Below are 21,006 nucleotides of genomic sequence, written 5' to 3' on the forward strand. Positions count from 1 at the left end.
CGTATTTACTGAGAGTTTCTTCTAGGGCTTGCATATGAGCACCTAGGGTCTGTTCTAGCAAATGAACCTCCTTTGTTCTGAGAGATTCCAGAGATTTCATGGAATCATGCAACCTTTTATGTTCTTCTGAAACACATGATTCCATAGACCTTATGTTATCAGTTAATGATAATCTGTCTTCTTTATGAAGTGTCTGAGTAGCAACAACTTCACCCTAGAGAGTTATTGTTCTATCCATTAAGTATTGATATTTATTATCAATAAAATCATACCTGGCTATACATTTATTATTAATGGACTGAAGTTCTTGTAATAAAGATTCTTGTAATTAGCAGATTCCAAAGTAAGGATCCTGTTACCTAAATCTTTATTATGACCTTGTAAATCCTGTTTAGCAGATTCCAGAGAAAGAATCTTTTTATGTAAACTTTCATTGCTATCTTGTAAAGCCTGTATCAGTCCAAATAATGGCTCAACTTTGTCATTGTTATTAAACCAGTATTTGAATGCTGTGTGAATTATTATGGTAAATGCCAAAATGGTACAGGCCAGATACATCTTAGGAAGGTCATATATTTCCAGGAAAAAAAAATGTTGTTCATAATACAGACAAAAAAGCTTTTAAATTCTTGTGAAGTAATATTTTCTGCCATACTATAAGAAATATTCAAAATTTGTTAATCATTTTCAAGGTGTAAAATTATCAAGTACTCTTACCTGAAATGAAACACTGGCTTGCTTGTATTTACCATCCTTGCAATGGTTTTTGGGGTGTAGTAGCGCTTTTCGACCAGCAGGTGTCACCAGTATAGAGCTAAAGAAGGTTCCGCTGAAGATTGACTGGCAGCAGCTGCAGGCAGAAACAGAGTGTCCCATGAGCATGTGTGGAGGAGCAGCAGCAGCAGTGCAGTGACAACAGATCTTCCCGAGTCTCCCAGGAGCTTCAGGGCCCTTTAGCCAAGAGGCCAGCATGTGGAGTTGGGTGGCCTGAGCTCAGGGCACAGAGAGCTCCAAGCAGAGAGGACAAGGTGGTGGCTGTGGTCCAGAGCCCCTGTGAGCACCTGTGAGCAACCATGGGGGAAGTGTCTTCCAGGAGCCAGCCAGGTGGCAGTAGTGGCAGGCCTTGCCTACTCATCTATTGTAACTGGGCAGCCTCTGAGCAGCTTCAAAGAGAGATGGTAGAAGCCATGGGCTCAGACAGGAGCCAGCGCAGGCTCAGCAGCTGCCCCTCCCACTGGAGGGGGGCTCACTAATGGCGGCTCTCACTGATGTGGGGGCAAAGCTTGCCACAGGACCAGACTCAGCCACTCCTTTGTATCAGGAATGGAACCAGACTCACCACAGAGGTGCTCCCTGGTGCCTGCGAGGCTAGTGGATGGCTATATGGAACCTGGAGGGCATTGCACATGCCTTCGAGCTGGGAACTAGGAAGGAAGGGAAGGAGCAGTACCCAGTGTTTCTGGGCTGAACGGGTAAGCACTGGGTCCCCAGGAGAAGCAGGAATTTTAAAAGAGACAGAGAAGAAAAGAGATAGGGAAGTGTGGAAAGTGTGCCACCGCAGCCACATAGGAGGCTGAGGGCAGAAGAGACCCGGCTGGGCTTTTGGAGTTTGCCCCACATGAGTGCCAGATAATGTGAGAATTTAACAAGGCAACTCCATGTAGTTTATCCGGTAGTTAAAAGGTTTATTTGGGGGTAAACTACAGCCAGTAAAGGGACTGGTTACAGGATCCAGGAGAGAAGAGGTGCAGTCCAGCATGGTTCTCTGGAAACTCTGACTTGGTCTGCAATCCAGCATCTAGGATCATGAGGAGCCAAGAGGGCCAGCACGTACACATAGATCTTGGGTCTTAAGGGCTCTTGTCTCAGACATACCCCAGGGGCAGGTCATAGGGAGGTATGGCATTTACCAGCTACCTCACTGAGGCAGTGCTTCAAGGTCACAGCTGGAACATTTCTCCCTTCCTTTCCTCCCTCCAGACCTTCCAATATATCCATCCTTGCCCTTTTCCAAATGCATGGCCTTTTTTTTGTTTTGTTTTGTTTTGTTTTTTTATTAAGTGCTGTTATATTCCTAAATATAACCTGCTCAGTCTGTTTCATTTTCTAATTGCATAACTAAGGCTGGAGTTTTCCAGTGTCCTGCCCAGTCCACAGCTGCTCAGACCCAAGTAAACACACAGAGGCTTTTATTAATTGAAACTGCCCACCCATTAGCTCAGGCTTCCTACTGACTAGCTCTTACACTTAAACTCAGCCCATTTCTGTTAATCTATATGTAGCCACACATTCCATGGCTTTACCTATGTGCCATTATATGCTGCTCCCTAGACAGCTGTCTGGCTTCTCCTGACTCAGCCTTCCCCTTCCTAGAATTCTCCTTGTCTGCTTATCCCACCAGTACTTCCTGCCTGGCTATTGGCCAATCAGTATTTTATTTATCAACCAATTAGCAACACATTCACAGCATACAGAGCAATATCCACAGCACTTCCCCTTTTCTTTTTTTCAAAAAGGAAGGTTTTAATTTAACATAGTAAAATTACATATAACAAAACAGTTATCAAGCAAGAATTGTAATTATAATATCTAGTCTATTTGTATTTGGCAAAATTAAAGAAGATATTCTATTTATCCTATATTTGTGAGTTTAAGGTTTTATATCTAATTTATCTTTTATCATAACTAAGGAAAATTATAACTATCTAGTCTTCAACATCAAAGCCCTCATAAGGATACAATATTATCTAAGTAAACATGAAGAGCATTGTAAGCAACTTCCAAAACCCTAGAATGACAGAGACAGTTGTCTGCCTGGACAGTAATCCAAAGGTCCTCTGCAATGTTGGGGCATCCATCTTCAGCCCAGTCACTTTTCTCTGTGTCCTGTAGAATGTCTGGCAGTTTCTTCTACAGAGGAGGAACCTAAAGAACCATCTCAGCTTTCAAAGTTCACTGGTCACCTCCCTGTGGGTCCTGCATGTACGTGATATAACATTTTGTCAAGCAGTTCAGGCAAGAACAGTTTCTTGTCCAAATGGCTATTTTTGCCAAGAAGAAGATAAACTCCATATGGAGTGTCATTGATGCCCATCATCTTCCTTGAAGTAATTTGGGGCTGCCAGGAGCAGACTTGTCCCACTGTCCAGAAAGTCTAAGTTTTTAAAACATTTTAAATGCCATATTCTGTAGGTCTTTGAGGTGTTTGAAGATTACCTACCTAATTGAAATATATCTGTGTATACCTAAAAAACTTAACTAATACAACTATAAGTTTGATTATCATAGATGACTAATTATTAATCTGTATTTCTTATTTATCTATTACAATTTAAATGAATTCCATAAACATAATATCTTAAACAAGGGTAAAAATAATATAGTATAATGAAATTAACTTTAAATTTTTATCCATAAACTAAAATCCATAGCAATGTAAAACATTTAAATCAAGTTGTTGCTCTTTAAAAGTAGGTTCAATAATCTACCCTTTTTATACTATCATATCTATATCCTATATTTCTTTATCATATCCTCCTTTCTTCTTTTAGAAAGACATTGTTACAACCAGTAACAATTTGTAACCAACAACCTAAACAAAAACAGACATCCATAATCCCTTTTTTGGGAATGCAGGCATAGTTTTCTAGGCTACTTCTTGCTGATAGAGGGTACTGGTAATCTTATGGGGACACAAACAAAATCTTAGGATTATGGTCAAGTCCTGACTGGAGTAGTCTGTGAGGCTGTATTTTCTGAGCCAGTTGCCTTAAAGTTGATTTTGGATGTTAGATTATCTAGGCCATGGTGTCACTGGAGAAGTTTCAGGGGGTTTTTTGGCTGGTCAATCCTGTTAAATCTTAACCTAGAACAAATCCAAATCCTCTTGCTTCCTGTGGAAACATAAACAGAGCCTCCTTTCCAAAGCAACATATCCTTAGACACAAATTTTGAAGTCAAAATACATACTCCCAGCATTTCTCAGTTGCCTGTACTTCTTTCTGTGGGGCTGAGGCCTCCTGGCATTTCCCCATCCACTGTGGCATGGCCATTGTGTCTTCCTTGTTCAGGTCACAGTTATATTGGTAAGATGTGTGAGTGTAGCTTTTGACATTACCAGGAGACACAATCTCAGAGCAGACTCCCTGATCCTGGCTCTCACAATCTTTCTATATATTCTCCTCTTCTACAGTGATCCCTGAGGGTTAGGGGAGCTGTTTCTTAGATGTTTCCCCTGGGACTGTGCTCTACAACTCTGCATTTTGACTGCCTGCTGTTTTCTCTAATGGTCTCCATCTCTTGCAAAGAGAAGTTTCCTTGATGAGGAGTGAAGGCTACCATTATCTGTGGGTAGAAGGACAAATGTTTATAGATTGTTGTTAGGGATGATGCTGCTTTAGTAAAGTTGTGTTTCTAGGTTCTCCTCCAAGATCCATGACTTCACCAGCACTGAGTAATCAGCTAGGTTTCTAGTATCAGGCATGGTTTCCCTCTTGTTGAGTGAGTTTTCAGTCCAGATGGAAAGCTGTTGGTTACTGACAAGGTATGTGTGGCTCTACTGCACACTTAGGGTTATTGAACCATGCTGGTTGTTGTTATGGTTCATAGACATCAATGGGGTAGGACTGTTAGTTGCTTCCCTCCTTTGGAAGGTTGCAAAGCATCTCTAGTACTATAAAAGCTGGTCCTCAAGGAGGTCAGTTCCTGCTCAGGGGCCTCTAGTTCTGAACCGCATAGTGTCTTCAGCAGTAGGGACTTACCTTCTGCCTCTGGGGAGTAACCAAGGGCGACAGCAATAGGCTGTATGTTTTGGGAGTCGCGTGCACTCCCTGACCAACAGCTCAAAAGAAGGCTCCTCCTGACTGAAGAGATGGCTCAGAGGTTAAGAACACTGGCTGCTCTCCAGACACTGAGTTCAATTCCCAGCAGCTACATGGTGGCTCACAACCATCTATAATGAGAATTGGTGCCCTCTTCTGGTGTGCAGGCATACGTGTATACATAATAAATAAATAAATCTAAAAAAAGAAAAAGGAAAAAAAAAAACCTGCTTGGGGCTAGAGATGGCTCAGCGGTTAAGAGCACTGACTGCTATTCCAGAGGACACAGGTTCAATTCCCAGCACCCACATGGCAACTGACAACTGTCTGTAACTCCAAAATCTGAAACCTTCATGTAGACATACATGTGTGCAAAAGCACCAATGCAAATAAAATAAAAATAAACAAATTATTTAAAAATATTTGTGGCAGCACAAGACTACTTAAAAAAAAAGAGGGGATTTTTTTAATGTGGTCTTTAGATCTTGGAAGGAGCATGCCCAAATGAGAAAACTTAATCTAAATTATATATTCATATTTATATACAAAATGATGTATATTATAAGATTTCATTTAGACAGTTAACAGTGTAATTTGTTAGAACTTGCTCAGATGTCTTTATTGTTATTTCACTCCCCTCCTTCTTCTGTATTTACTCCTTAAGAGTCCAGATGTTTATCACTCAAGCAGTTCATCACTCAAGCACAAACTCTGATCCAGATAGGGCCTGGTGACTGCTGAACAAATCTGATAACACTAGATAAAGCCTGAGAGGAATGCCCTTGGGACAAAACAAAGCCAGCAGAGTGCAGAAGGAAAAATTCAGGAAGAGGGTTAAAGGCACTGTTCACTCAAGCTCTGCTGGCAAGGCTCTCTCTAGTCCCTAACAAAACAATATATAAACAGAAAAGGGAAAAATAAAAAGTATTCATTCTTGAAGTGGACCCAGAGTCTTGTTTCTCTGTCTACCATTCCCCTCCTTTCTAGGTCCCTGTGCTGCTCAAGGCTGCACTGGCCATGGAATTTTTCTCCCTGCCCCTTCCTTAAAGACACATTACCTGGATCAGATTCTTCTAGCAGCCCTTTGAACGATGAATAGGACAGAATGTTTTGTTGAAATTCTCCTTCAACTCAGACCTTCTCTGTGTCCCTGTGGGAGCTGGGAGTGAGTTAGACCCTCTCTAGGCTGTCATAGGCTTCACTGCTGAGGTGACAGCTTGCTGCTGCTTGGTGACAACTGATGCCAGCTAGCATGTGGCTTCTTTTTGTCTATAGACTGAAGAATTAAAGAGCTCAGAGCAAACAAAAGCAAACTTCATGGCAAGCATTACAGACTGTCCCTGCCCCCCAGGGAGAGGAAAGACTCCAGGGCTAGGAGACTCCTGCCCTGGGGGAGGGGGTGAGTTTTCGTTTGTATTAAGGGACTCCCATTTGGTAACCCTTCCTACTGTCATACTAGACCTAAGGCTCTCAAGGGTCCCTTTGGGGTAGATATTAAGTCCCTTGCTTCTGCCCACAAACATGGAAACAGCTGCTAGCTGTTAGGGTCTGTCACCAAATCAAGGCTGATCTCTAGCCCGCCTCCCCCATTTTGGGTGTTGTGATGAAAAAGAACCTTAGGACGAAAGAAGAACTCAATGCAGGGAAGGGAAATGGTGACTCATGTCCTTCCGGTCTTTCTTTGCTCTGCTGTCTTGACTTGCTCTGTGCTCTCTTCCTCTCCCTCTCTTACCCCCCTCTCCCTCCCTCCCTCTCCTTCCCTCCTTCTGCTTCTCTTCTCTTCTCTCTCTCTCTCTCTCTCCCTCCCTCCCTCCCTCCCCTTCTCCCTTTTCTCCCCACCTTGCTCTTCTTTTGCCACATTGCACAAATACAAAGCTCTCATTGTTAACTACATAGATTTTAATTTTGAAAGGTAAAATAGGCCAAAGAAGGACATATCACACCTGTCTTTCTAGACAACCAGACCACTACAGCATTGAGTTGAAAAAGAAAAAGCTGTTGCAGATAGACAAAAAGGAGGAAGGTAAGTTTGGCTGTTTTATTTGTACTAAATACAAATCAAAAGAAAGGCTGTTTCCTCTCATCCTTTATTTTTACTATTTTTCTACAATGTTTGGTTGGTTCTGCTAAAGGGTCGTATAACTATTTCCTTCTAATTAAAACCTGCCTTCCTAGAAGGGAGTTCCAAGGACTCAGGACTAGAATCTAAAAATGTTCTAGAAGCTCAGGAAGCTGCAAGATCGCAAGGCTCCTCCCAAAAGTTGTAAAAGCAATAAGCAACTGATGGCCCAGTGAGCTGCCTGCAGGCTGATGGTCAGAGAGCTCCAGGGACAGTTTCCCCAGTTCTCACCCATGCTGCGGAGGGCTTCCCGGTGACAGGGCTGCTTTGGGTCACCATGCTCCTTCCTGTGAGTAACCCTGTAGAATCCTGGGTTCACTTAGATAGATTTGGGAGGGACTGGGCCTTTGACTGCTCTCTGTGCAGTGTCTGGAATGAGCAGATGTTTGTCACATCTACCCGGGGAAAAGCCCCACAGCAAATATCAGTAATATTTCTTTGCAGCTGATCACACCGCTTAGCTTGGTTTTTCTCCTGTGACAGTATCCTGATGGGGTAGTTAGATGTGAATATGCCATGGGACCTTGGAATGTGAGAAAGCTCTGTGTGGTCGAGAATAGTCTGGAAAGCTTTCTAAAGGGAGGGAGGTGTCCTGTTGGACTGGAACAGTTCTGTAGGAGGTTGTCTTCTGAAGTCAGAAAAGCAGCGGCATCTTTTTGAAACTTGTCTTTGGACGTTTGCTTTGGGAGGGTGTTTACTATACAGTTAGAATGGTGAGGAAGATTCACCACTCTGTTACTTCCTCCACTCCAGCTCTTCCTCTTCAACCAGAGCATGGGGGAGTGGGGGAGGGGATTGCTTCTGAATGCCAGATGACATCTTCCAGAGATGTTCTTAATGATCTTATGACTAGTAATACAAATTAATGTCCATGTTATTCACATACAGAATTACATAGTCAACTGAAATAAAATTCTATCAGGGATTTTTTTTTAATGGGCCTTAGTAAGGCCCTGGTCCTAAGGTCTAAGTAAACACAGTTTAAAACAGAGCAGACAGACAGGACAGAGCCATACTGCTTCCAAACCTGACTGCATTAATTTATACTCTCATTAATTTATACCAACAATAGGGTCCTTTTGAAATTGCAACTTATGTTATTGACCGGTTGAGTTTCAGTCAGCCACAGTTATATGTTTTGACTTTAGAATATATATTAATGTAATCCATCACACCTGAAAATGCATTTAAAAAATTACCTAACTACAACTACTCTGATCAATCAGGAAAGGCCTTTCAAGTTAGCTCAACTTCTAACAGTGTTAAAAGTAGGAAACTAATTTTTTAGGGAAGACCTTCCTCGATCAAATAGAACTCACTGAAAGAGCAAATACTGAATATTAGTCACCAGATGTTCATCCACATTTGGTGCAAATGTGAACTAACGATGAAGGGGAGGCAGATAGACCATCCAATAAATTCCTTACAATTGTCTGATTTGAATGTGTGCTGATGGGAAATCCTATAAAAGTAGATCACTAGAATGTCTGTATATCAGCAACCAGAATTTATTTTTAAAGAAAATATATCTAAACTCATGTAGCCAGTCAGCATCAATGGGCCACAAGGAGGTCTCACCAGCTCATATCACTAGCTGGGGAGCTGTTGACAGCCAGTGGGTTTCCTGGTAAGGAGAGATTGTTTTCTTTAAGGGTGTGGCCCGGGTAGGTCTAAGGAGCTCAGATAGGTGCTCCCACACCTGAAAGTTCCTGAGCAGTGTCAGCTGGACTCAATAGGTCACAAAAAAAATTTAAAACAGAGCAAGAGGTTGGAAGAGAAATGGGGGTGAATCTGGGAGGAGTTAGAAGATGTAGTGTGAAAGTGACTACGATAAAAATACATTATGTGCACTCTGAAATTCTCAACAAATTAAATACATAAATAATACATATATCAGAGAAGTTGATGACTGAATAAGAACACTTGTTGCTCCTCCAAATTTTTCAAAGTCCCAGCGTTCAATTCCCAGCATCCACATGGTGGCTCCCCACCATCTGTAATTCCTAAGCAATGTGATATCTCCTTAGGCACCAGGCATGCAAGGGGTGTATAAACATACATGCAGGAAAAACACTTGTACACATAAAATTAAATATTATATATATATATATACTGAATGTACATATATACACAAATAAACACATAATCATATGTGTGTATCGTAGATATCTACACATGTAGGATTTATATTTCTAAAACTCTTAAACTAATTATAACTTCCTTATAGGAACAAATGAAAAAGAAACTGAATAATTTCATTTTCAATCATACTGAAGCATCAGAGAGCTACCGAGACAGTGGAGACCAGAGACATCTAGATTCTAGAAAAACAGACAAGAACAGAGTAATTAGGGAAATAAAAGGGAAAAGAAGTAACACCTTGAAAGAACCAATGCACTCTAAATATGTCAAACACAGAATTATACTCAGCAAAAATAGCCCTCAATATTAAAAATAAAATAAGAGGGAAAACATAATTTTGAGGATCTATCACCAGAAGATTTAAAATTACAGAATATTATAGATAGATGTTAAGCAGAAGAAAAAATCCCTAAATGATATAACAAAAATGTAAGAAAGAATGAAAAATAAGAAGCTAAATGAATAAGCATTCTAAAAAATAATAATTTATATTATATAAATAATGATTTTAAAATTTATATACCTGACAAAGCTAACAACAACAGACATGTGAGATAATTCAATGTAAATGGATTATAATTCTATGAGCTCCTTCACTTCCTGGTAAATATTTAAGTGTAAATTTTTTTAAGAACTAAGCGCTACTGAGATGGCTTAGGAGGTCAAGGCATTTGTCTCTGAGCCCAATGCCCTGAGTTTGGTTCCTGAAAACCACATTAGAAGGAAAGAACCGACTCTCCTTCAGATTGTCTTCTGGGGTATGGGGAGATGGCTCAGTGGGTATGAGCACTGGCTGTTCTTCCAGAAACCCGTGTTAAATTCCCAGCACCCACCTGGCAGCTTGCAGCTGTCCATAGGTCCAGTTCTAGAGGATCTGACACCCTCACACAGACATGCATGCAGGAAAAACACCAATGCACTTAAGATAAAAATAAGTAAACTATTTTTACAAAATTGTCTTCTGTTCTCCATATACATAGTGCATGAGAGCTCCTGTATGTGTTCATGCACACCACACACACACACACACACACACACACACACACACAAGCAAGGGGAGGAGGGTATTTTGTCTTGTTGCTTGGTTCCTGGCAGTCGGCCATAATTCTTATTACAGCTAATATGATATTTTTCCCTGGTTGTCTTTGGAAAATGTCTCTTTGTCTTTCATTTTCAATAGTTTGAATGTTGTAAACCTTTTTGCAATTTTTTTTGGAAATGGAGTTTCTATGTGCAGCCCTGGCTATCCTGGAACTTGCTACATAGACCAGGATGGACACAAACTCACAAAAATTCACCTCACTCAGCCTCCCAAGTACCTGAATTAAAAGTGTGTGCAACCATGTCCAGCCAGTCTATTTTTTGTTATGGATTTTGCCATATAATAATAGTAAATTTTAAAAAAATCTGTGAGAAAATTCCCATATCAATGCCATATATGGGACAGTTATTTGTCCCACCCCATAGGAATGTGTCATTTTTTCCTCTTCTTTTTGACATGTTTCACTTTTTGGTTGAAATTGGCACATTCTGTACACTATAGTACAGATGTGAGTAGATTACTATTGTGTGATCATTGAGCATCTTTCCTATCTCTGTTTCTGCTTCCTTCCTTCCTTCCTTCCTTCCTTCCTTCCTTCCTTCCTCCCTTCCTTCTTTCCTTCTTTCCTTCCTCCCTCCTTCCTTCTGGCCATTCACTATGCTGTCTTGTAGTATGGATCTCTCCTGATCTTATTTTCAGCTGCCCCTCTTCACGGCGCTCTTCTCCAGGTTTTATTTTCATTTTTTATTACATTTAGGATGTGTGTTTGTGTGTGTGTGAGTGTGTGTGTCTGTGTGTGCACCCATGTGTACATACGTGCTACAGTGGATGTGTAGAGGTCAGAGAGTGATCTTTAGGAATTAGTTCTCTCCTTCCACCTGGGGATTGAACTCGGGTTGGCAGTCTCAGTGACAGGTGCTTTTACTTCCTGAACCATCACACCAACCATCCTCTTTGGAATTTAAAGAGAACCCTCTCTCTGCTTTGGAACCCTGTCTCCTTCCTTTCCAATTGCTCTCACACCCAAGGTTCCACGGTTACAAGGCTCTCTCTCCCAACAAGCTCACTTCTGAAGGGTAATTTTTTGTCAGCTCCTTTCCTAAACCAAACAATTATGCTTGAGTGGACATGTGCTTCCTATGCTAGGTCCTTACTGTGGGGAGCTGTGTTAATTTATACAGGAATCGGGCTGGATTTAAAGTTTACAGTTACTGTGCTTGCCCTCAATGTACCCAAGTCTTCCATTCCTTGTCCATATGTAATGTTTGGAGTCAAGGCTACTTTGCCATAGAGGTTTTCTCTGTTTCACTCACACCTCTAGATCATTCTAACGTCTTTTCTAAATGTAGCACTATGTCTTAGAAGAGGGTTGTAGTGGTTTGAAAGAAAATGCCCCCCAGGAGAAGTGGCACTATTAGGAGGCATAGATTTGTGGTAGTAGATGTGACCTTATTGGAGGAAGTGTGACATTGTAGGGATGAGTTTTGAGGTCTTCTATGCTCAAGCTACTCCCAGTGAGATAGTCTACTTCCTGTTACCTGAATATCAAGGTGTAGCAGCTCCTTCACCAGCACTATGTGTTCCTATATGCTGCCATGCTCCCTGCCATGATGATAATGGACTAAACCTCTGAAACTGTAAGCCACCACCTCAAGTAAATGTTGGCCTTTATAAGAGTCACCATGGTCATTAATGTGCCCTCACAACAATATAAACCCTTGCTAAGACAAGAGGTACCAGAAGTGGGGTATTGCTGTGATAGGCCTGACCATGTTTTCGTTTGGAGGAATTTGGACTTTGGTACTTTGTGTTAAGAAAGCAGTGGCATGCTTTAAGCACTGCTTAATGGGACAGACTAGTAGGAGCGTGGAAGACAGTGGAGCTAAGAGTAATTAGAACTGTCTGAGGCTGGCTCAAAAGGTTTCAGAGGAGAAGTGTTTTAGTATGTTGCCTAGAGATCATTCTTGTGATATTTTGGGTGAAGAGTGTAGATGCTTTTTACCCTTATCTAAAATGGTTGCTTGAGGCTAAACTGAAGAGTTTTGGATTAATTGCCTTGGCAGAGGAAATCTCAAAACAGCCTAGTATAGACTACATTGTGTAGTTACTAGTGTTAACTCTAATGAAGATACATAATGAAGAGGAGCAAGCTGAGCAAAGAAAAATATTTGAGGAGAAAGGAGGACCAGAAAGTGGAATGGAGTGAAATCCTGTACTCAAGGAGATAAAAACGGATCAAGAAATGGAGTAAAGGGCATGGTGACCTCAGGGCAAGATCCCACCCAGCTAAGTTTTCAACTTGTGAAAATAAATTAAAGAAAAGCTTAGAGCCAGGTGTGGTAGTGCAGGCCTTTATTCCCAGCACTGGGAAGGCAGAGGCTGGTGGATCTCTGAGTTTGAGGACAACCTGGTCTACAGATCCAGTTTCAGGACAGCCAGGTTCAGGAAGATGGAGAACAGGATGCTGGTGATGATGTAATTGAATGAGGGGGCTATATTCCAACCCCAGGAAGCAGCAGAACTAGGCAGCTTTAGCCACATCGTTCTGGCTTTAGAATCAAGAAGCAACTAAAGAAAGCCACCTGGGCCAGGCATGTGTCAGGGGTATCGCTGCATGAAGGTCTAGAGAGGCCGATTAGTGAAGCTGTGAAGCTGAAGCCTGGATTGCCTTGGAGACTCTAAGATATTAAAGATGCTGAGTTGTGGGATACCCACCAAAGAGAGCTGTTAACAGGGAGTGGATCCAGCCCAAGAGAACAAGTGTGTTGAAGTCAACCAAGCTGAACTGGGCTGGAGCTCTGAAGATCATTTTGACATCCGACATGGAGGTGCAAAGTTTGGAATTTGCCCAGCTGGTTTTTGGACTTGCTTTGGTCCAGTATTTCCTCACTATGCTCCATTCCCTACGTTTTGGAACAGTAATATATGTATACTGTGCCACTATATGTTGGAAGCATGTGTTCTGCTTTTGGGTTTTTATTTTAGAGGGGATCATAGTTAAGAGATTGCATGAATCTCAGAAGAGAATTTGAACTTTATACTTTTAAATAAGTATGAGACTATTCTAGACTATAGAGTGGTAGCAACTGACAGGCCACAGTAGGAGCCTCCCCACCAAGCTCACCCAGTTCTTAGAAATGAGGGTGGTGTTCAAACAAAATGACTTGTCTTTTCTAACATCCTCTACTGCTGAGCCGTAACCCCACCCAGCTAATCTAAGCTGAAAAAAAAAATAAATCAGACTTCAGATCAAAGACAAATGTTCACATAAAAGGAGGGAAAACTCACTAAAGCTTCAAGGTTTTTTTGGTTTTGTTTTGGTTTTTTGTTTTTGTTTTAAGTAATAGGTAAGAGTTTTAAAGTAATTCTTTTTAAGGTTGAGAGGGGCCAAAAAAACTGGTGATAAAGAAAGAGACCCCTGCTGAATGTGGGTGACAGTTGTGTGGCTTGATCTGTTTGTGGGGTCCCTAGCAGCAGGACCAGGACTTATCCCAGGTGCATGAACTGGCTTTTTGGAACCCATTCCCTGTGGTGGGATACCTTGCTCAGCCTTGATACAATGGGGAGGGACTAGGCTCTCCATCAACTTGGTATGCCAGACTTTGTTGACTACCATGGGAGGCCTTACCCACTCTGAGGAGTGGATGGGGGTAGAGTGTGAAGGAGGTGAGGAGGTGGGAGAAGGGGAGGGGAGAGTAACTGGGGTTGGTATGTAAAATGAAAACAATTTTAATAATAAATATATTTAAATTTAAAAAAAAAGAAAGGGACTCCATGAAGGCGGGTGGACCACATTCTATTAGATGCTGTCACAGTTCTTGGTATCATTATTGGTAAAGTGTTTGGTCTGCTCTTTGTGGTTGAGAGGAGAGAAAAGAGAACTGGGAGGTGGTACAACCTGGAGGATCCACCTGGATGTGAGTGTCCTTCCTACTTCAAGTTCTTGGTAGCTTAACTGTTGGTGGGCTCCATATTGATAGCTAATGGGATGACATTGGCTGGGGACAGAAGGGACAACCAGGAGGGCCAAGATGTCACCTGAGAATAACTTAATTGAGAGCAAAGTAATCAGGAGCCATGAGTGTGCCACATCTCTGTGTGATTTCCTTTCTGTTTCATTGTGTGATGAGTTTCTGTGATTGTCTCATAGGACAATTCAAACCATGAAAATGATGACTAGTCGTAAGTCACTGTGGGTGCTGCTGTCTATACTTATCTTCTGGGTCTCGTTTACAGTTTTCAGAAACCCATCGAAGGTAAGGAGTTAATCTCTTCTTCTGTTTTACTTGATATTGTGTATCTAGGAAAGTGTAAGTTGCAAAGACCTACCAACTGGAATGGAGATGGGTGTGCTCAACATGGCTTATCAAGCAGCTTTAACAAACCGACATAACCGACACTTGTTAAACACAGCAACAAGTGAGGAACGTCCCAAACCTTTCATGTATAAGCTGGGACCCAGGGCAGAGGGTGCTTCTCAGAGACAGGAAAGCAGAGGGATGGCAGGCAAGCTTCCTAAGGCAGTCATTCACGTATGTGCTTACACAGACATTGTTCTGTGCTGCTTGTGGATAAGTGCAGCCACTGTTTGACAAGGTCCACAGCTGTGTTGACACAGGCCTTAAGGAAACTTCCCTAGGACAGAGTACATTCATTTCTGTGTACTGAGATGGACCTGCCTTTGGAAAACTGTGGATAAGTACCAGTGGGAAACATTTCACTCCTCCAGTACCAGGCTATCTAAATATCTATTCAAATTATTCCTCCATTGCAGCTTTTAAGGCTGACATATTATTTTGTTAGTGTTGGCTTTGTTGTTTGTTTTCTCAATTTCATTGGTTGCTTCTCTGCTTTGGAGTGGGGCTTTAGTTGGTGGTAGTGGTCAGTTGCTTTTATTTGTTTGCAAAACTTTGTTTTTGTTTTTATGATACATGGATTCACTCTGTAGCATAGGTTAGCCCTTCTCTTGCTGTAGAGCTCAAGCTCAGCCTCAAACTTGCAGTTGTCCTGATTCAGCTTTCACTGCTTTTAGGGAGCTATTTATTAAAAACATTCTTTTCATGGTTTATTATTATTATCTACACAAGAATTGGGGCCAGGTGGTGGTGGAATACATCTTTAATCCCAGCACTTGGGAGGCAGAGGCAGGTGGATCTCTGTGAGTTCCAGGCCAGCCTGGTCTCCAAAGACAGTTCCAGAAAAGGAGCAAAGCTACATAGAGAAACCCTGTCTCGAAAAAAAACAAAACAAAAACAAAACAAAACAAAAAAGAGTTGGGTTCATGCAAGCTACTTTGCCTTTATTGAAAATTTTAATTAGTGATTGATTGCAGTGATCCATCTTATTATTACTTCATTTGACATACTAGGACACTTTTAATTTCTTTTCAAGTCATAGAGACAGTCCCACTTGCCATGAGTCCAATGCCTTTCTAAAGTTTCCCATGTGTCCTAGTTAGGATTTCTATTGAGGTGATGAAACACTATGGGCAAAAGCAACTTTGGAGGAAAGGGTTTATTTGTCTTATATTTCTACATCATAGACCCTCATTGAAGGATGTCAGGACAGGAACTCAAACAGGATAGGAACCTGGACTCAGGAGCTGATTAAGAAGCCATGGAAGGGTGCTTCTTACTGGCTTGCTCTTGATGGCTTGTTCAGCCTGCTTTTTATAGCATGCAGGATCACTAGTCCAGAGGTAGCTCCACCCACAATGAGCTGAGCCCTTGCACATCAATCACTAATGAAGAAAATTCCCTACAGACTTATGTACAGCCCAATCTTATGGGGGCATTTTCTGAATTGAGGCCCCCTCCTCTCTGATAACTACAGCTTGTGTCAAGTTGACATAAAAATAGCCAGCACATCATATTATTTCATAATACTCACAATAACCATATCATAATTATGACATGATAGTTGATAAAAATTGGTTTATAGTTATGTGAGTGCAGTACCTATAGAGGCCAGAAGATGGGGGCAGATCACATGGAGCTGGAGTTACAGGTGGTTGTTAGCCAATGGCAATTGAACTCAGGTTCTCCTTAGGAACAGAAAGCTTCTTAACTGCTCAGCCCTCTCCATCCCCAAATCACCACCATTTTGAAGAAGATCCCAGCAAGGGTTATTGGAGGTTGAATGGCTTTTCCAAAATAAGTCATTGAAAACCAGAGTTATATTGACAGTTTACATAAAGACATCTCTGTATAAAACATATGTGACCACAAAATCTTAGTGTAAAATGATTTCTACACCTCTCAGTGTTCCATAAAAGACAAAAGTTGGTTAACCTAGCAAAACTTTTTACATGAAATAGCAACTTTTTCTTTGTTCTCTACTCTATTTCTTTCCCATTCAGATATGGCTTCAGTTCAAGTTGCCTGTGTCCTTCAGTCGCTGGAATTTGGTCACGACATCCTCATGCCCTACAGTGCCTCTGAACCTACCAGTTTTACCAAAAGAGACAGAGCTGAGAGTCAGGGAGGTCCTGGAGAAACTAGACAAACAGATCCCTCCCAGACCTTTCACCCACCTCAACAACACCACCAGTGCCACACACAGCACAGCCACCATCCTCAACCCTCAAGACACTTACTGCATGGGGGACAAACTGGATGTGCTGTTGGAAGCTAGGGACCACCTGGGACGCAGGAAGGAGTATGGTGGGGACTTCCTGAGGGCCAGGATGTCCTCCCCAGCCCTGAAGGCAGGAGCTTCTGGAAAGGTGACAGACTTCAACAATGGCACCTACCTTGTCAGCTTCATTCTGTTCTGGGAGGGCCCGGTCTCCCTGTCTATCCTGCTCATCCATCCCAGTGAAGGAGTGTCAGCTCTCTGGAGAGCAAGAAAACAGGGCTACGACAGAATCATCTTCACTGGCTGGTTTGTAAATGGAACCTCTCAGGTCCACACTGATTGTGCCTTGGTTCTAAACTCAAGTGTCGAGCTGTGCCAATATCTGGATGCCCAGGACCAAGAAGCGTTCTACTGTGTAAAGCCTCCAAATGTACCCTGTGCAGCTCTTACCCATATGCAATCAAAAAACAAGGAAGTTTCCTATCTTAGACAGCAAGACAGGAGCCTCTTTGAAAGGTAAATAATTATTGTTTCATATTTCTGGAGAGAAATTGGTAATCTAGGATGCAGGGAATGTATTCCAAGCACTGTAACTTAGGGACTCTGTAAGAAGAGTCCTTTGGGAGGGAACCTGTGAATTCATTTGGGCACAGTGTTCAATCTCCAGGGGTCCTCTGACATTTGTGATAAGTAATACTTATCAATGAACCTAAAAAATGCAGGTTGATTAAGAACCAAAAGAAAGAGAACTGTACATGTGTGTGTTCTAATCATTCTTTCTGTGTCTCAATACACTGCATTGCATACATACCTTCTGGTCCCTGGCTCCTATGAACTATGAAACAAATAAATGGAAAACTTACTAAATGACCTGAAATTCTAGGCAAAGAAATTAGATTATCACTGAGAAGTAACAGAAGGATTGGCCAGTCTGAGTTCTGGAACTCTGCTTGAGTGAAGGCCACTACAGATTAATTTCTGTATCTGTCTCTTTAAGGTCAAATATAGGTGTGGAGATTATGGGAAAATCCAATGTGATTAGTGTCTCCAAATGCAACAGTAAGTGGTTCTGTGCTTGGCGGGCGGTGCTTAACACTGGACCCATTTAAAGGTCCTTCTCTTATGCTGGACTCGGTCACTGTCTCGGTTCTCATAAGGTGGGCCAAGGCACCCATAAGCGAATGAATGTTTGGATTCACTAGGATCTTTCATGCCTGCTTTAGTACCCACATCTCTCAGCAATCGACTCCTCAGGTAGAAGGTCATCTGCACATCCTACACAACAAGCTGCAAACGACAAAAACTCTCTCCCAAGTCTTTACCTAGTTCTTCATCCCCACCACCACCATCTCCTGCCACCTTCACAGCCTCCCTAGAATTATCACTTAGACATCTCCAATGTGCCATCTAGGAGTCACTTTACTACTATGCTTCACTCTTTTGTTTGAAATTTTTTCAAAGAACCTCATATGTATATTCACTTCTCTCTTCTCTCTCTCTCTCTCTCTCTCTCTCTCTCTCTCTCTCTCTCATCTCTCTACTTTGAACACCTCACAAATACCACCTAAAATGATTTAAGACAACTGTATCTTTTTATCTCTCTCTGTTCACCATGGAAAGTTTGCTAATTGCTAAGCCATTTTTCCACATAGAAGGAAAACACATGTTTTCTGATTGCAGAAGTGATGTGTAGTCCTTACCCAGCAAGCCCAAAGCCCTAGGCTTGACCCTTAGCACCATGTATACGCACAACTATGATTTCCAAAATCTGGAATTGTTGGCAGGAACATGAAGTATTCAAGGCTATCCTCATATTCATTGTTGAAAGTAAGCCTGGGCTAAATGAGACGTGTCTCAAAGACAGACTTAGAGAGGAAGAGGGAGAGAATGGTATTTCTTTGTCCCATATAGATCAGTACCTTCATGGTAGCTATTAAATATTAATTTACCCTTTTGGAGTGATGAATAATTGTGAACCCAAACCTGCTGCCACACCATCCTAGCCCACCCACACACGCACACCTCTCCAAGTCTCTTCATTACCCAGAGATTAAGGTTGAAGATCTGGCCCTTCTTAGACCTCCAAGCCTCTCTCAATGCAAATTGGCCAATTTATAGCCAAGTTCACCCTGCATTTTTCTCAAAGCGCTCATACTTTCATAGTGACATTTCAGACACCATGAGTTCATGTGACAAGCTCAGGAACCAAGTGGAATAACACATTCAGATTGAAGAGCTCTCGCCCTATATAAGAATTGGATGAAGCTGGTCTCATGGCAGGGCTAACAAAGAGTTAAATTTTAGGTGAAGGCCTTTTTTATTCTGAGAGGAAAAACCCCATGCACTTTTCATATAAACATTAATAGGTATCACTTAGGAAACTCACATCAGAGGAAAGTTTTACTGAAAATAAATTTTCCATTATAAAGATACTTTCATAAGCTTCTTTTTTGTCACCAACCACCCACATACCTATCTAGAGGGTTCTTTGGAAAAGATGGAAGGCTCTTAAACACAGGTGAGTAGAATGGTGTTTTAGAGGACTCGACCTTGCTGATTTCTTGGCCAGAAGAAGCTGTTCCAGCAAAAGAGAGATGCAAGCTGGGAAGGTGTCTACAATCCCCAGTGGGCATGTCTGGAAGAACATTGTGGAACCCAGCCTCCTGTAGTTTGGCTCCAATCAAAATGAAAGAATGCCTGAGAGGAAAATTCATCTATCTGGATGGGTGATTCCACAATCCGCCAGTGGATGGAATACTTCAAAAGCAGTATCAACAGTAGGTATCAATATAAGCTGTTCACTTCTCTTTGGAAACTACGTTTTCATTTCTAGGGGTAAAAAAGAGTACAGGAAATTCCTCCTCCTTCATGCTTCTATAGTTCTTAATCAGGAACCACCAGCATTATCCACAAAATTGTTACTATCAATTCCTAGAACCATGGTTCTCAAGCTGTGGATCATGACCCCTTTGGGGACAAAAGACCTTGTTCCAGGGGTCGAAAAAATCATCTGCATATTGTATATTTCCATTGTGATTTATAAAGTAGCCAAAATTACATTTATGAAGTAGCAATGGAAATATTTATTGGTTGGGGTCACCACAGCATGAGGAACTGTATTAAAGGGTCATGGCATTAGGAAGGTGGAGACCCACTGGTCTAGAACAGTGTTGACTATCCCAAGCATTCGTTTTGAATGAAATGAAGTAACGGACAGCAAGTATTTATCACACTGCAAGGCACACTAACACATAGGCAGTACCCAGGAAGCAACAGAGAGGACATGTTAGATCATGATTTCCGGTAAACAGTCGGCCCCTCATAATTTTGTCTCTCTCAGCTAGAAAAATGAGATTCTAGTGACAACTTTATCATCACATGGTCTGATATTGCAGGTTTCATAGGTCATGCAGCATTCTGAGGTTTTGAGTGACCCTCCCCCTCAGCGTGTAGGTGATAGTGGGTCACGATCACTGTACACTGTATGTAAAATTAAATTCTGTAGCCAGAATGTGCTTGGGAAAGGAGACCTGAAGTGAGTTGGGAGCAAGGGAGATGCTAGTTCCGCCACTTGCCCCAGAGTCTCCAGCTTGCCTCCTTTGCTGCCTCCCTAGCTGCCTTAGACTTCTCAGCCAGCCTCCCTTCCCCATTCAGACATGGCACAAGGCAATGTGGTCACTGACCACATATTTTCTCAGAAGCTGTAGGGATAGAACAACTCCCCTTGCTGTTCTGATTAGGGTCTAATTGGCACAATGGAACATGGTGGAAGTTGTCTTCTTCTATTCATAGTGTGCTTACTTTCAGAGGTGTCTAGATTGGAGAGAGATTTTTTCTTAAGGGTGGGAGTGGGGATTATAAGTGCCCTTTGAATCACAAGCTGTCATCTTGGACAATGTGACACCCTGTCTTGACTTCCTTTTCTACAACATGACAAATGGGTGTGTGTTTGCGTGTGTGTGTGTGTGTGTGTGTGTGTGTGTGTGTGTGTGTGTGTGTGAATATCACTGAGGCAGTGGCTGCATCTGTCCAGATAAATGCTTTTGTAAAGGGCATCACAAATGAGCCATCATATCACTGTCGATAGTGTAGATGAGACACCTGGTGCCATTCCACTCTTAGGGAAAGAAGAAGAACAGAGAATACAGTTTCAGATTCCTGGAGCTGTTACAGAGATTTGCCTGGCTTCTTTTGCACATAACATCAATTAATACCCTTCCCTATCTACCCTCATATAAGGTCAGGGTGGAGGTAACATGTTATGAGAACAGCTTGGACACAGTAATAGCTTCATCTTCCGGCAAAGA

The 21,006-nt window shown here is 41.9% G+C and overlaps 2 protein-coding genes across 2 annotated transcripts in view; both read left to right on the top strand.

Moving 5' to 3' along the window:
- The first annotated feature begins 6,616 nt into the window (after nucleotides 1–6,616).
- LOC118587581 (NXPE family member 4-like) overlaps nucleotides 6,617–21,006 on the top strand; it is a 26,250-nt gene continuing 11,860 nt past the window's right edge. Inside the window, 6 exon segments of the mRNA XM_036193607.1 lie at nucleotides 6,617–6,843; nucleotides 14,274–14,379; nucleotides 16,482–17,215; nucleotides 17,697–17,758; nucleotides 19,269–19,420; nucleotides 19,422–19,476. Coding sequence (XP_036049500.1) covers nucleotides 14,287–14,379; nucleotides 16,482–17,215; nucleotides 17,697–17,758; nucleotides 19,269–19,420; nucleotides 19,422–19,476 — 1,096 coding nt within the window. The 5' untranslated portion in view covers nucleotides 6,617–6,843; nucleotides 14,274–14,286.
- Nucleotides 7,208–21,006, top strand: part of Nxpe1 (neurexophilin and PC-esterase domain family member 1) — a 43,703-nt gene continuing 29,904 nt past the window's right edge. The window contains exon 1 of the mRNA XM_036193893.1: nucleotides 7,208–7,228. The gene's annotated coding sequence lies outside the window, so the exon portion shown is untranslated. The remainder of the gene's footprint in view (nucleotides 7,229–21,006) is intronic.

Source organism: Onychomys torridus, chromosome 7 (genome assembly GCF_903995425.1).
Source record: "Onychomys torridus chromosome 7, mOncTor1.1, whole genome shotgun sequence".
Lineage (NCBI taxonomy): Eukaryota > Metazoa > Chordata > Mammalia > Rodentia > Cricetidae > Onychomys > Onychomys torridus.